Source organism: Sardina pilchardus, chromosome 9 (assembly GCF_963854185.1).
Source record: "Sardina pilchardus chromosome 9, fSarPil1.1, whole genome shotgun sequence".
NCBI classification, from domain to species: Eukaryota; Metazoa; Chordata; class Actinopteri; order Clupeiformes; family Clupeidae; genus Sardina; species Sardina pilchardus.
Genome location: NC_085002.1, coordinates 12,709,516 through 12,725,488, shown reverse-complemented (window position 1 = coordinate 12,725,488; position 15,973 = coordinate 12,709,516). Strand labels below are relative to the sequence as shown.

Sequence of the window (15,973 nt, the reverse complement as noted above, 5' to 3'; positions counted from 1 at the left end):
TCAAATCTAATACAGACCAAGGAAAGAGTAACCAAGGATGTATTGTTATTGTCATTGCTGTAAGATTTTTGTGATGATTTAAACTAACATTGATGTGAACATTAGGTCAGCACTTACACAGAACTATTACTGCACATTAATTGCAAATAAAACTCAAGCAAATGAACACCATTTGACTGGGGAGGTCTGCTTTTTGACTGTGCTCCCGAACAAGGTCACTCTGTATCCCGACACCTTTCGGGTCGGTTACACAGTTTGATACATTGCTGTCCAAAATACTGCTAATAAGATTTTGTGTGTAAGGCAACTGTATGTAAGGTCAACAGATTGTTTTTTTTTGTTGTTGTTGTTCTAGATTTCAAAACAGTTTACAACCAGAACAGCTGGAAATTAAAATGTAATATAACTCAAAAGATTAAAAACAAAAACAAAAAACATTTCAGAGTATCCCCACCATACATTTTAATTGTGGGGAAAAAAGCAAATAGAAAAGATTAAAGTGTTGCTGCTGGATAGATTGTAATATTTGTCTTTTTAACAATTACATTTTTCATTTATGTTTTTCCAAGCACCCGGACCACAAAAAGGAGCAAGTTTTTTTCATGCAGGTTTTTTTTTCTTTTTTCCCTCCATAGGCAGACAATAGCTATCAAGGGAGTTAACATGACATGGACAGGATAGACCACGTTATACCTGAATATAGGACGGTCCGTGACCTCAAATCCTATGTTTGTAAATTCATAAGACAAACTTTACAGCCGCAGCACATGGCCATTCATTGTATTTATAAATTATTATTATTATTATTATTTTCATTATTATTATTACAGACTGTATTATGTTGGAGATGACTTTGGTGTCCATGCTGTCTTTTACCCCTTCTCAAGTCTTTTCTTTGTGTGCACTGCATTTTGGGTTGTTGTTTTGTTGCAGGGTGAAGCACCGCCCAGTGGCTCTTGTAGCCTCTTATGTGGACAGTGTGCCTCAGTTTATTCTTCTGAAACATCTGTGTATAAATTATATTAAATGTGAAATATTACCATCATCAAGTGTATGGCATCTGCTACAGAGACAGATACAGGTGTCGTATCCGACTGTGAAATATACCCAGATGTCAAAAGAGGTATAGTAGACATGTTGGCAGGAAACTGTGACAGTATTTTCAAACTATGTAAATCATATTTATTTTGAAATATTCATTTTACATTTTATTTATTTAATTACATCACACACTAACATTGTAAAATTGATACAACACGATGAATTCACAATTCATTTCTATGGCTATAATCAGTGAAAGCTTCTCATAACAAAGACAGGTAACAAACACATGACAGATGCAGATCATTTGAAAGGAGCCAACATTAAAAAATGCAATATAATTTTCTTCTGTACAAACGTGCCTTTGTACCTCACAGAGATCTACTAGCGTATCAAAGTTATGGAAAGGCACCTCATCTTCCCGGGTTGATATGTGATACAATACAGCCTACTAACTGTCAGAGAAAAAAAAGAGAATATAGTTTTATGTGCCTCTTTGGTCCGCAATCTACAACATCGTGAATAATATATAAATAGAGGTCAAGTTTGCAACTTTGTATTCTCCTTTAAAAATAAAAGGGGACGAGAGGAAACATACTGTATTTTATTTCATGGTCAGATTCCTATTACTGCAATATTTGGTTTGCATTTTGTGTTTTATTTGAGGTGTTGAGCATTAGTAATACCAATTGAATTACCTCTGCTCGAATGTGTTATTTTCTATTGCATTACAAGTTATAGATTTTGCCTTGGTGGTCTGTGTCACACTCGTATGCATTTCATTCATTTTTTGAGTTTGAGTTTCTTGTTTTTCCAAAATTACTGAATGAATTGTGAACATTCTCATTGTGTAGCTTTTTTTCTCTATTTTCTTCACTCTTCAATTTCTACTCCTGGGTACGTGTTCTTATATGAACTCTTGTTGTCCGTTTGTATTGATCAGCCTCTGGTTTTCTCCTTACTCATTTGAACCTTTTAAATTTTGTATGAGAGTTTAATATTTGAATGGCTGTATGCGACTTTATTTCAAATTACATATTCATCAAACCCCTGCCTATATTTAATAATGAAGGAAGTTTAATCAGTTAAACTGATTCATCTTACAATACAGTATCTTGTGTTGGCCATGTTTAACATACTTAGCTTTTAATAAGTTTCTTTTTGCTTTTTTTCCAACAAGTTTACTGCACAATCCTTGTCTATCTTTTGCCATGGCACTGTTGTCAAAATCTACCATAGACCTGTTAGCTTGAGAATCTTTCAGTCTTTAGATTTGGTGCTTACATTAATATTATGTATCACTATTCAGTTGGTTAAACTTTGAGGTTAAACTAGCAGGATATCATCTTACATACAGTATTTTGTGTCGGCTTTGTTTATCAAACATAAACACCCTTAATTTATTATTTCTCTCCATGGCCCTAATGTAAATACCGGGACAAGTGTAAAGTCAGCCAATGAGCAATGTCTGATTTAAAACCATAATGTGTTGTGTGATTGCTGAGCTGATCCACTGACTTTTGTGCTGTAACATCTTGCTCATGGTATTAAATTACTGAAAAGATTTGGCATAATTAACAATAGACCTTGGACTTTTTACCTTATTATTAGTTCAACATTTCAATTAGGCCGGGCCCTATGTGTTCTTATGTGTGTTATCGTTCGATAAGACATGGCTGACCTTCATCCCACTGTCCTCAAAAGCTGCTGCTCACCTATTTTTCATTTTGAATCAGTACATTTTTATATGTATGATGCTTACATTTCTTATTGTCATTATTTTATTTTGTTTGTCTGTTTTTTCCAGTCAGGTTAATGGCCTACCTACCAATGTCTTGGCAGGCCAATGATCTACTATGCAGTAGGCTATCTTATGTTTGCCATGTTAACAAACTTTAACACACATTAATCCATACTTCACTCATTATATGACAAAGTATGATGGGTTTTATCAATCAATTTATATAGCTATGTAATTCTAATTGATACTATGGCTGCATGACCGTGATCATGTTGCTGACCTTTGTTCTTGATATGGCCGTTTTGATTTGGTCCCTCTACCTTAGTTTTCCCCTTGGCTGGACCGGGTTCTCTGATTTTACTCATTTGATATTTTGTCAAAAGTCAGCGGTTTAACATTGTATCAACGCAAAAAATGTATCATTGTGTCACTGGACAGGGCTGCTTACATGATACTGTAACAAAGGACAAGATTCCACTCTTCCACTCTAGAAATGTAGCCGTGGTGGTGCCGTGCTGGGCGCGGTGCATTTTGGGTATGGAATTCCCAAGACCGTCCCTAGGCGACTGCGCATGTCTGAGCGGAAACTCCATTATTTTTTTGGCACGGAATCCTAAGGAAAAATAGGAACTTGGAAACAAGGATAAAGCAAAAGGTACACTATTGAGTCCAAATCATATCAGAAGACATGGTTGCACGCCCAAATGAAGTTTGAGTCGATGTTTCGGGTTTGAATGGAACGATCGCACCCGCTACGACCGACAAGGATCATCTCGAAATTAAAGTCATTTGCGACAATGCAACGGGCGCAATAAAACCCATCGTTATTGCTCTTTGTTTTTAAACAGGACGGGCCGATGGTACACGCCTGGGAGACGAACAAATTAACAAAAAAATAATGATCGTTTCATAAAAGAACGGTTATAACAGCAGCCCTTGCAACTAAACTCTGTCAACTAGCTAGCTAGCTATTGCTATCTCTAGCTTCTGCACTGCAGCGCGGCGAAGGAACAGGAAACTTCGTAAACAGAGGTATGTTGTATTAGCTAGCAAGTTAGCCAAGCCAGCTAGCTAAGAATATATTTGTACCTTTTGCTCCACTCATTTGCACAAATAAAGGTCGTGAACGTCGGTCAGCTCCTTGTTTTATCATTAGAGGTCATATGGTATGCAGAACAGCGTCTACTGTGCGTCTTTTCCAGGTATCTGGCAAGCTAAGATGCTATGGTTGATTTGTTTACACTCAGCAAAGATCCATCAGATTAGCCTGCTAACTTTAGTAATGGTTCAGGTAATGCACATCAAAATGTTTTGATAAAGGTGTTCACTGATTTTCGTGGTGGAAGCTATTGTTCAATAAGAAGAGCAACTGTGGTAGTCTGTCTCGGTATGTTATGCTTGAGTCAGTGTGTGCTCTTCTAATCTCGAAGTGCGAGGATTACCTTATTGAATGTCTCTTTGTGACATTAAATAGTTGTGTTCTGGACCAAATATACCACATTTGATGATGCTAACCAGCTAACGTTCTAACCTTTTTCGTGATCAGTACAGCGCAGACTGGATGCCATATAGCTGTACTGTATTTAGTGGCACTGCAATGTGGTTATGTCTGTATGTACATTTATTCGAGTTCCTCACTTTCCAAGAACCCTCTGATTCCCTAGACATATAGGCTACATAAAACACACTCTTTCTGTTGTTTTTTTTGCTTTGATTCTTAATTCTTTCCTGTTTCCTTTCCTTTTTGCACTCTTCCCCTGGTAGTTGCACTCTCACATGTGGGGAAAAGGTTCAGGACATCAAACAGAACCCAGTGACACATTTCACACCCTCTGTTATCCTCACTTCTCCTTACCAACCGATTGCTTGTTTGTGTAAGCCTAACACTTGAGAGATCCTGCTGAAGAAGGAACCAGACTGATAGAGTGGAATACATTTGGAAGGAAAAATCCATGTATTTCTTAGGTGCACGTCACTGTTATAGGTTTACTGTATGTCCATGCACAACTACTGTTTACTAGTGTTTTCTAGGAATATAAAATACTATGCTAACACAACACTTGTGAGAAATGGAGCACCCGTGAATCTATGTGTTGCTAACTTTCTTAGTGCATTCTTTTTATTTGCCTTTCCGACAGGGAAATTCCCAGGCTTCAACAGAGCGCAAGAGTAGAGCAGAACAGCGGCGAGGGCGTGAGTGCAGGCAGGCAGTCAGCTGGATCGGTGTCCCAGTGTGTACAGCTCTGCTCTGTGAACATGTCCTCTGAGAGCTGGATTCCTTGGACGCTACTGACCAGGGCTATATGAAGATGAAAAGGTGATGATTTAACTGGCGTTTCTATTTATTCCAATCTCTGTGATGTCACGTCACAAGTAACACTTATTTAAAGTTAAACGGGTTGTTGCTGCCTCAGCTTTAGGTATTTTATATTTTACATAGCTGATACCTCCTGTTCTGCAACGATTCTTTGCGCTCCTTCTTCATGAATGCCTGCACATTTGTTTGCTCTCCATGGAAGGTGCTGGAAGCCTGTGAGTAGAAAATGACGGGAGGTAGTGAGTGTGCTGCTGGAGACAAAGATGGTGTCCCCACACGGACAGCACAGGTGCCCGTGGGTTGGCAGAGAAAATTGGAGGATGGGGCGGTGGCCTACATCAGGTGAGCAGAGTAGCAACGCATGTTTGTGCTGCAGACAAACGAGCATATGCAATACAGAAACAATACAAATCTGCAATAAAAGTAGAACAAATATATTGAGTTGGACAGAAAGTGTTGGAGTGTCATTTTCAGGGACATAATTGCGGTGATGGCTAGCATACTCAACATGTCGTTACATTGTTTTTGACCCTTGCAATTTGCTAATTTCATGTTTGTTTTCACATTTGCAGCCCAAGTGGCACCATCCTGTCCTCAGTGGAAGAGGTTAGGGCGTACCTGCTGACGGACAGCACGTGTAAGTGTGGGTTGGAGTGCCCACTGGTCATCCACAAGGTAAGAAGGCATAGAGATGTGTGCTGATTGCTGTGGTCAAGCATTGTGATGTTATTGGAGATGAGATATTAATCTGTGTTGAAATGATGATCGGTAGCTTTTGGATGTTTTTCAGGTTCTTGATGGAGCTAATAATCATTGTGATTGTGATCCATGTTGTTTTCTGACATTTTATAGCAAACAACTAAGCCATATTGGCAGAAAGTTGTGCATCTTGTGTATCATATAAAAGCTATGATTTTATCTTCTGCATGTATATTTATGTTCAAAGCCCTAAACATCTGTGGCATGCAGTGGCTCACAATGAGTGTATGAAATCAGCTTGACCAGTAATCTAGGAAAGTGACCCTTGGGGCATGACAGACGCGTCATGTTGTGTGGCCACGAGCCTGTGACTTGCCTCTCTTTTCAAGGTCACAGACTCGTGTCTGGTGTCTGACTCTGTCCGACCGTCTCCCCGTTCCCCCCCCTCAGGTCTTTAACTTTGACCCGGTGGCTGTCGTGAGGTCACAGAGCCAGCAGCCTGGCAAGGCAGAGGAGGACATGACGAAGCTGTGCAACCACCGCAGGAAAGTGGTCGCCATGGCAGCGCTGTGTCGCAGTATGCAGGCCTCCCAGCTTCCTCTCCACGGCCCTGGTACAAACCCGCCGATTAGCGCTGTGTCAACACACCCCAGAGTTAGCATAAGATTGCTCAAGTAGATTGTAAAAACAAGAACTCAGACAGTACATCTTTGCTTTGGCAAAAGTAAGCATAAATGCAATGTGCTGCATACTATGGCTGGAATTTGGCCACGTTTCACTGTAACTGTGTCTGTGTCTGTGTCTGTGTCTGTGTCTGTGTCTGTGTCTGTGTGTGTGTGTGTGTTGTCTTGTTAGGGAGCTCCTTCTGTTCCATGGAGAGTAGGGACCAAAGAGGGGGCCCTCTGGGAGTCCGGATGGAAGACGGAGGCCACTGCACTTATTCAGCCCAACCTCGACTCTCTGCTCAGTCCAAGTCCAACAGCAGCCCTGGCCCTCGCGGCGCAAACAGCAGCTTCCCCTTATCCCCTACAATGACACTCCTCCACAATGGATCCTTGTCTCACTCCAACGCTCTCCTCTCCTCGGAAGGCGGCGTCGTCTCAAAGAGGCCGTCGTCTTCCTCCCCCGGTTGCAACTCGGCAGGCTACGGCGTGCCGCCGTGGTACGCCCGTCCCTCCACGCCTCAGACCATAATCCAAAGGCTGCCCCAGGCCTCGGGGTCGCCGGGCTCGTCGAAGCCGGGGACCCACCCGGGCGGCGTCCTCTCGCTGGACGTCTCGCTCTGCGCCTCGTCCTCGCCGTCCGCCTCCGCTCTGTCGCTGACCATGACGGGAAGGCCCGGGCAGAGCCATCAGCCGCAGCAGCCGCCGCCGGGGAGCGGCGTCAAGTCCCCCTCGCCCATCTCCCTGTGCCTGTCGCCCTCCAGGACTCTGGACGCTACCTCTCCCCACCAGCGCTCGCGCCACTCCTCCGCCTCCTCCACGCTCTCCGAGCAAGGTGGCGGCGTGGCGAAGCCGCCCTGCCCGGCGCGCTCTCCGCTGCCCCCCAACAACACCGCGCCCTGCCTCTCGCCCAAAGTCCCCCTCCTCCACCCGCCGAGCCCCCGGGGGCGCCTGGAGGGCATGTTGCAGCACTACAAAGACTGCAGCCCCGGCTCTATCCCGCCGCCGCCGCAGCACCCGAGCAACCAAAGCAACTTTCAGGTACCCCAAAATCTGTCCCATTTCGTCACCGCCGCCGGCGACCGGAAGAACGGTCCGGCGACGATGGCCGCGGCGGTGGCGGCGGCGGCGCCCGGTCCGGGATCGGTCCACGGTTCCGCCGGGGCGGCCGGCGGCGGGTTCCTGGGCCTGCCGCTGGGCCAGCTCCTGAGCCAGCAGAAGAACCCGCAGCACGTCTCCTCTTTCCCGGCCAGCAGCCTGCTCTCGGCGGCCGCCAAGGCCCAAATGGCCAGCCAGAAGAGCCAGGCTCTGGACGGCGCCGGCGTCGGTGGCATCGCGTCCTCCGCCGGCCCCGAGAAGGACCCCCAGCAATCCAAGGTATTGATAAGCACTTTAAACAGTAGCCTCCCCTCCCCCAGCGCTAGGCCTCTCCCCATGACCGCCTTCCTGCTTCCCCACTCCCCGTCGCTCCCCGCCCAGACCCTGCCGCTGGCGCTGACCACGGCGGACAAGGTCTCGCGCCGCAAGCGCCAGCGCCGGTCTCCCACGGTGCTCAGCATGCTCAAGGAGTCGCAGCTGAACAGCCTGAGGGCCGTCGGAGACCCCTGCGCCCTCCCCGCCCCCGGCTCCGTTCCCTCCCCTTCCTCTTCCCCGTCCCCGTCCTCCTCCTCCTCCTCGCCCTCCCCCAACACCCCCCTGCTCCCCCCTCCGTCCTCGGAACACTTCCCCGCGCAGCCGCGCTCCTCCTCCTCCTCCTCCGCCCTCCACAACTGCTCTCTCCCTGGCCTCCCCAAGCAGGCGGACGTGGAGGACCTCCGGCGGCTCGGCCCACTCCAGCCCCTGGCGACGCCGTCGTCCTCCCAGCCGCTGTCCGCCCTCCTCCAGCTCCTCAGCATGCAGAACGCCCAGGCTTCCGCCATCGCCGCGCAGTCCTCTTCCTCCTGCTCCTCCTCTTCTTCCCCCCTCGGCCTTGCTCCACCGCTGGCCGCCACCAACAACAACAACAACGTCCGTCTGGCCCACGCGTCGTCACCTGTGGCCGGCCTCGTCGTGTCCCAGCAATCCCTTGACCACTGCGACGCTGTACAGCACATGCAGACCGCTCAGCAGCAGCAGCAGCAGCTGACCCAAAGCCTGATTCCAGCTCTGGAGAGCCCACCTCAGCTGCCCTCTTCACACGCGTTTCCCCTGATGGCCATGGCTGAGGAGATGGACGCTGCCATGAACACCACCTCCACCACGATCACCACCACCACCGCCGCCATGCTCAAGTCAAGCCCCGGCCACGTCCTCAACCTCAGCCAGCACCACGCCACCACTGCCCCAGCAGGTCCTCCGCAGGACCCCAGCGGTCAGATCCTCAGCCTGCTGGGTCAGCTGTCCGCTGCACCCCCCTGCGGCCCCAAACTGGGAGTGGAACCTCACGGTGAAGTCACCTACTCCAACCAGAGCCAGGCGATGGACGCAGAAGGTGAGAGAGAGAAAGACAGAGAGAGAGTGTGATTGCTTGTTTACTTTGCGCTTGGACTGAAAGGTTTGGCAGCCCCATATTAAGTCCACAGGGTATGGGTTTTTAGACCTGCCTTGTTTTGACAGATTTTCTGTGTTTGGGCAACCGTTTCTCGCAGTACAAGCATTCCTCTGTTCCAATTTATTAAGAGATGATTATTTGGCTGAGGAAGAGCGAGGCTTCTGAAGTCCGACAGCAGAAATGACCTAATGATAAGCGCAACAGTGAGGGCGATGACTAGGACAGCTAACCATTACAGCGTGCACGGTTCACTAGAGACCTACAACAGCCAACCTTTGTTTTGTGCCCGTAAGACACTCACCACATTATTTTGACTCAGTCCTTGATCAAACAGCTGGCGAAACGCTGGATGTTTATGTTGGATGTGAACTGAAAGTTATTCCAGGAAGGTGTCATGTATTATCGTCACTCAAGTTATTATGTTACGTTTGAAGTATTTGGTATTTATATTAAGGGCTGTTTCATTTGATATTTCAAAACCCTAGTTTGGCTAGATGGTGCACACTGCCTCTTACTTGGAGCCTGAACACAAATCACGACAGAGTCTCTCCGACTGTTTTGCCTGTGGGCATTTCACCTTAATATGGTAGCTGTGTAGATTGCCTTGGATTCCCATTTCAGGCTTTTTCAGTTATTTTTCAAGAAAACTAAATTAGATGAATCTCTCTCTCTCTCTCTCTCTCTCCTCCCCTCCCTCTCCCTCTCCTCCTCTCTCTCTCTCTCTCTCTCTCTCTCTCTCTCTCTCTCTCTCTCTCTCTCTCTCTCTCTCTCTCTCTCTCTCTGCCTCTCAGGTTCTCTGGTGGCTGTTGAGACGGCGGACGCCACTGAGCCCAGGCTGCTGGGGCCGTGCGCCTCTGACCCGGGCTTGGCTCTCCCCTCGGCCGACTCGTCCAGCGCCCTGCAGCTGGCCGAGTCCTTCCCCTTCATGAACCAGGAGCAGCTCCTCCAGCTGCTCTCGGCCAACTCCGGACTGCCCTCCCTGCTGCCGCCGTTCCTGGGCTCCCTCCCCTTATGGACGGGGCTCCAGCAGACCACGCAAGCAACGGCCCAGCCACAACAGCCTCCGCATAATCACCACCACCACCACCACCACCATCAACAACAACAACAACAACAACAACAGCAGTCACAACAACTGCAACAAGCAGGCCTGCTCAACCAGACCTCCCAGCTAAACATCTTACCGTCTCTGTCAGGAGCTCAGGGAGACTTTCCAGTCAATCTCATTAGCCTGCTTAACCCCCCACCGCCGCCTACCGCTGCTGGTGTCCCCGCCCAGGGCTCACCGGGCGACAGCGGGGACAAGCCCAGCCTCCAGGCCCTGCTCATGGCCTCTCTGCTGCTCAGCCAGCAGCAGGCGGCCACCATGCTGCCCCTGGCCGGCCTCGGACAACTCAACCTGGACATGCAGTCGCAGCAGCACCACCAGGCCGGGGCGCCGTTCCCCCCGCTGCCGGACGGCCTGTCGCTCGATAAGACGGCAGGGCTGATGGACTCGGTGCTGGCAACGGGCCCCGGGCTCCTGGAGGCGCTCCAGGGCCTGGTGGCGGCAGGCGACGCCGGGGGTCTCTCGGCATCGCAGTCCCTCCTGCTCTCCGCACCCCTCCCCCCTCCGGCCTTCCTCTCCCTTAACCCCGCCCTGCTGGCCGCCGCGCTAGGCCCTGCTGACCCCCTCCCCACCCAACACTCCCCACCGGCTCACTCTCAGGTACCCCCCCGCCCCCGCGCGCCACCCCCGTCCGCCCGCCCGCCCGCCCGCAGTGCATGCTTGCCAGTGCCTGACTGAATGCCCCCCCCCCCTCCCTTCGTTTAGCACGTTGCATGCTGGGAGTAGCGCCTGAATGGCACACATGTCCGGATATGTGTGTGAACGCTCCAGAAATGGCGGCACACACACACAGGACCTTCTGAATGTATATTACCCCGCTCTACTGACCTCTTACTCACACGTGTAGATGTAGCGTGGACTCCTCTAATACCTGTAGCGTTAACATGCATGGGTACTATGGCATGTCTTGTCTCCAACATCACAAGTCCCCCCCCCATCTCTCTGTTTAAACTCTGTGTGTGTGTGTGTGTGTGTGTGTGTGTGTGTGTGTGTGTGTGTGTGTGTGTGTGTGTGTGTGTGTGTGTGTGTGTGTGTGTGTGTGTGTGTGTGTGTGTGTGTGTGTGTGTGTGTGTGTGTGTGTGTGTGTGTGTGTGTGTGTGTGTGTGTGTGTGTGTGTGTGTGTGTGTGTGTGTGTGTGTGTGTTTCCAGGGGACTGTCTCCAGCCCTTCGGCAGGCTCTACCTCTGTCCCCTGCGTCCCCATGCTGCCCAGCGCTGTGCCTGAAGAAATGAACTCTCTGGTGCCCCTGACCGAACAGGACAAGAGCAACGGCCAGAACCCTCCTCTCCTGCCCCCTCTGCTGCCCCCAGGGATGATGGGTACGTACCTGACGGACGGGTTGAATCTGCTTTGTTGAGTTTCGTCCAGTTGAATCAGTCGGTAGATAACGGGGCCTGTTTGTTGTAGAAATCGTGGGTTCGGAATGACAATAATTGGTCCAAGATTTGATGTGTTGTCTGCCGTCTTTGTGTCCCTATGCAGTTGTGATCAAACTACTCGTTGCTAAAATTAACGATTTTTTCCCCTCAAGGTATTTTTCCGTCACGCGCGAGTCTTTCTGTCAGCCGACTGAGCTGGGTTGGCACACGTTAATTAAAATGTGCCGTCTCGTGCTGATTTGGTTATTTGGTGGCCGTGTGATTGCCGTCATTAAAACAGAGCAAACAGCTCCTTTGCCGAGTTGCACAGCTAAATTACTTTCAGGCTCCATCATTATATTTGTTTAGCATGGTGGTTAATGAGCCTCATGCTGTGTTCACAGACGCAACATAATGGATCACTTTTTTGGGGGGGTATTTCTTTTTGTTTGTAGTCGGAAAAATCAGATGCGTGTGATTCGGTCTCCCAAAATAAGTTCACAGAGAACGTTTTCGTGTCCTCTCCAGGTGACCTGACCGCCCTGGGCAACATCAGTAGCCTCCACAGTTTACTGGGTGCAGGACCTTTGCTGCTGCCCCAAGTGCCCGGACCTGCACTGGGCGTTCCTTTGTCCCAAGGCCAGGGTGCCCTCAACCCGCTAGCTTGCCTCATCAACAGCCTACAGGTGAGGCTCACATCTCTCACATCTGAATCTGGAAATAAGGTGCCAATCGCAAAATGTTCTGTAATCTTTATCATGTGGGTTTAAAGACTTTATTAAGAGTTTATTTTTTAGTCTTATTTATTTATTTTATCATGCAATTTTATGTGTTTGTTTGTTGGGTTTAGTCTTTCACTTATACAGTTTTTAATAGTACCTTCTTGCCTGCCATGATATAGCAAGGTGCTGATTATGGCATTACACTAAAACCTACTGCTACTCTGTGTGGATTTGAGAGGCTTCATTGGTGCTTATAGGATTTGGTCAGAAATGATGAGCTTCACTTGACCTGTCTGTTTTCTGGCCAGCTCAACATGGGCCCCACCCTCACCGTAGACAAACAGCTGGGCCTGGCCGAAGCCACCAACGCGCCCCAGGAGGAGGACATTCCGGTCAGCCAGCTGGCCCAGGAGCCCGTGCCCAACCCGGGCCACGTCCAGGGCGCCCAGCCCCCACCGCGGGAGAGCGCAGCCCCCGCCGCAGCGCTGTTCGACCCCTACGGCTCCTTCATGGACACCATCTACACCTCCTTCCTGCAGGTCAGCGGGAAGGACTCCGAGGCGTTGGGCGGAGGCGGGCCGTGCGGAGCCTCCTCGTCCTCCAACCCGCTGTCCTTCCCCGCGCCGGACCTCCCCGCCCTGCTGGCGCAGCCGAGCGCGCCGCCGTCGCTGAGCCCGCGCCGGGCCTGCTCCGTGCACAACCCGGACCTGTCGCGCCTGGGCATGGAGGCGGCGCAGTCGCCGGCCCGCGGCACGCCCAAGCTCAGCGAGGACGCCTCGTCCACGCCGCCGCCCGGCAAGCCGGCGGGGGGCTCGGAGAGACACGACGAGGCGCCACAGCAGCCGCCGCTGCCCCCCGCCTTCCTCGAGGAGGCCAAGACCGACGGCTCGGCCTCGCTGTGCGTCTACAGCAACGGGCTGGCCGCGGGGACGGGGCTCCAGGGGGGGCAGGAGGAGGGCAACGGGGGCCGGACACAGCCGCAGGGCTACCTCAGCCCCCGGGCTAACGCAGAGGCCGCGGAGGACGGCGTGGTGTCCAATGAAACAGACACGGGGAAGGTGAGAGTGAGTGGACGGGTCAGTGTGCTCGGTCTAATACTATAGCCAGGCATGACCTCACTTGCATGTAAAGACCGTGGAGTAGCAGTAAGGACACCACCTGACAATTGGTCATTGAATCCAGAATCCAGTTTTTGCTTTGTGTAAATAGACTCACAGACGCACACTTTCACATTCATTTGATCTTTATGTAACAAGAGTTGACAGTCCGGAAACTCATAAAACAAAATGTGGAAAAGCTCACCAGTCGACTCTGCTCTTTTTCAGGAGCCTGCCGTACGAACAGGAGGCCGGAGAGGAAGGAAGAGGAAACAAGTGTAAGCTTTCAGAGCTGAGCTTATTGCTGCTGACCTCACTACACATTTAGCACATTTTAGTCCATATTTAATGAACGTGTCCTGCATGGATGGTTTCACCTAACGTCACATTTTAAATGTGTTTTTTTTTCTTCTCTCCGGTAGACTTGAGAGGGTGGCAGATGGGCCTGGGGGACTAGACAGCATCATAGAGGAACCACAAGTTACAGTAAGACTCTTACTTTGCAGTATATTGAAACCGGTGGCTGTAGTAGACCTCGTATTGTTTTGGTGCTGGTGCATGGATTGTTGGTATTACTGATGTTTTTGGCCTGACTGAGTTAACAATTCATGTATTCGTAGTTCAGTATGACTCATAAAGTGGCAAATCCTTATTCTGCTCAGTCAGCGCAGAATGGTGGTTCTTTTCACTCTGCTGTCACATCTATTTCGGAGTGTTTTTGTGGGGAAAAACCGCCGACTGTGTCATTGTCACAGAGATCCACATTGTTGCTTCAAGACAACATTGGGGAAAAAAATAGACCTGCTATGTCTCCGAGCTTTGCATATTGTCATTTTGTTGAAAGAGAGACAACTGACCTTACTTTGACCTAACATTATCCAAACTTCAACAAAATACAGTCCTGTCTACTTGAAAGGCAGTGTTTGCTCTCTATCCTGAGATACCATCTGAGTTTTATTTTTTATGTTTCTTCTTCTTCCATTTAGATAGCACTGCCCAAGCCTGCGAGAGCCACCAGGGGCAAGAGGAGAAGAGTCAGATAGCCTCTCTCCTGACCTCACCTGGCCTGGTCTGGCGTGACGGCCCCCACCCTTGGGCAGTTAGTGGACTTCTCTACCCCATCAACACCAGCACTGTCACCGCCTGATGACCCCACCCAAGCCCTGAACCCCTGTATGTGGCCGAGTCATTGTGAATCACTGCGCCTCACTGTGAAGACCCACAGAGACTTCTCAACAACTCCCGTTCCCCAATGTGTGTGTTGTTCAGATCCCCCACCTCCCCTCTGCTGTCTCTTACGGAGCCAGCTGTGTGCTGTTGGGACCACTTGGTGTTTCCATGCCAACCCCATGCTCCCAGAGATGCTGGGCCATCGCATCCCTGGTTGTTTTGGAGGGGCAGAGAACGGAAGAGTTTAGCTGCGATAAATGGATTATCATTCATTTTCATTCTGTGTGGGATATTTCTACATATATAGGAAAATTGTATGTGTCTGTGTGTGTGTGCGTTTGTGTGTTCACATTGGCAACTGTATGTATGTTTGTATGTATGTATGTGTGTATGTGTGAGTGTGTGTGCGTGTGTTGTGATTTTTTTTTAATTTTTATTTTAGTTGTGTATTACATCAGGGTCATAGAAAACTTGAATGAAGTGAGAGTGCAGTAGGTCCAGGAGCAGTTGTTTTGCATGTGGCGCTAGGTAAATGTATGTGTGTGTGTCCTGCTGTTGCTGAGACCAGAGTGTGACCCAGAGGCACCCTAGGCACGCTCGAGCTCTGCGCCCACGCTTCACCCGCCACACAGTGCTACAGTGCCCCACGTGGCCCACACAGTGCCACTGCACACACGCACGCGTCTCATTACCATCCATCCTCCCAGCTGTGGGTGGCCTCGTCGCTGGAGATGTGGAGACGCCTCAGGCCTGTTTTTTTTTTTTTTTCTCGCCCCTTTGTGACACTCATCCTATCCTGACACAATTCTCAGTGGGACCCATCATCAAGCTTGGCACGAATTTGCCAAACAAGAGAAACACAAAATCCTACACGCTCACTCCATGAGAAAAAGGGGGGCACCTACTCCTCTGGTCCGTTGAGACAAATGTTTGAGACAAATGTTTATTTCTTTTTTCATTCTCTTAACCATGTGTCTGGGGTATTTGGGGGGGGAGGGGGTTGGGGGGGTTGAGGAGGAAAGTTACCCATGGCCATGGGATTGATTAGGATCCCGTCTGTGAAATCAGGTTCTCCGAGGTGTCCTCTGCCGGTGTGAGCATAGCATAGCATAGCAGCAGTCTGCCACTCACGGTCTCGCTCTCAACAGGATCAACAGCAGCCCTGTTCTCATACCCGGGAGTCTGAATCCGGCTTCCCATCCTTCATCAACATAGGCACAAGTTACTGACTATTTAAAATAATGATTTAAGTAATAATGAAGCAGAATATGCAATTTTACTATTGAATTTTTGTATATATGTACAGTTTTAGTATTTTATTTTGTACACTTTTTTAGGAAAAAAATGATCAATTTGTAAAGTATTTCTTCCTCAGACGATGCCCCTTTTCCCTGCCGTTTTCATATTTACGTTCGATTTGTAAAGAGAATCCTTTTAAAATTGTGAATGGTAGCATTTGTTTTTCAATGGAAGTTGATTTGTTTTGTTTTGTTTTTTTATTTAACAGATTAAAAACATGTTTACCAAAT

At 49.1% G+C, this 15,973-nt stretch overlaps 1 protein-coding gene across 3 annotated transcripts; it reads left to right on the top strand.

Annotated features, from left to right (window-relative positions):
- Positions 1-3,360: 3,360 nt before the first annotated feature.
- mbd6 (methyl-CpG binding domain protein 6) lies at positions 3,361-15,972 on the top strand. 3 transcript variants are annotated; one of them, XM_062545831.1, is made up of 14 exons: positions 3,361-3,437; positions 3,631-3,814; positions 4,921-5,099; positions 5,302-5,441; positions 5,672-5,774; positions 6,249-6,411; positions 6,654-8,930; positions 9,782-10,698; positions 11,248-11,416; positions 11,984-12,141; positions 12,486-13,235; positions 13,503-13,552; positions 13,697-13,760; positions 14,261-15,972. In XM_062545831.1, the coding sequence occupies exons 4-14, from the start codon at positions 5,326-5,328 to the stop codon at positions 14,315-14,317; spliced, it is 4,824 nt and encodes a 1,607-aa protein (XP_062401815.1). In that variant the 5' UTR covers positions 3,361-3,437; positions 3,631-3,814; positions 4,921-5,099; positions 5,302-5,325; the 3' UTR covers positions 14,318-15,972. The 3 variants fall into 3 exon arrangements, with proteins under 3 accessions (XP_062401815.1, XP_062401814.1, XP_062401816.1); XM_062545830.1 differs by having other exon boundaries at positions 3,376-3,814; XM_062545832.1 differs by lacking the exon at positions 3,631-3,814 and having other exon boundaries at positions 3,389-3,437.
- The last annotated feature ends 1 nt before the right edge of the window (position 15,973 follows it).

Bases quoted from the DNA above. Each gene is read 5' to 3' on its own strand.
- mbd6 (XM_062545831.1), top strand. From the start codon at position 5,326: ATGACGGGAGGTAGTGAGTGTGCTGCTGGAGACAAAGATGGTGTCCCC. The intron at 8,931-9,781 runs GTGAGAGAGAGA...TCTGCCTCTCAG, and splicing joins CCAGGCGATGGACGCAGAAG to GTTCTCTGGTGGCTGTTGAG. The intron at 12,142-12,485 runs GTGAGGCTCACA...TTTTCTGGCCAG, and splicing joins GCCTCATCAACAGCCTACAG to CTCAACATGGGCCCCACCCT.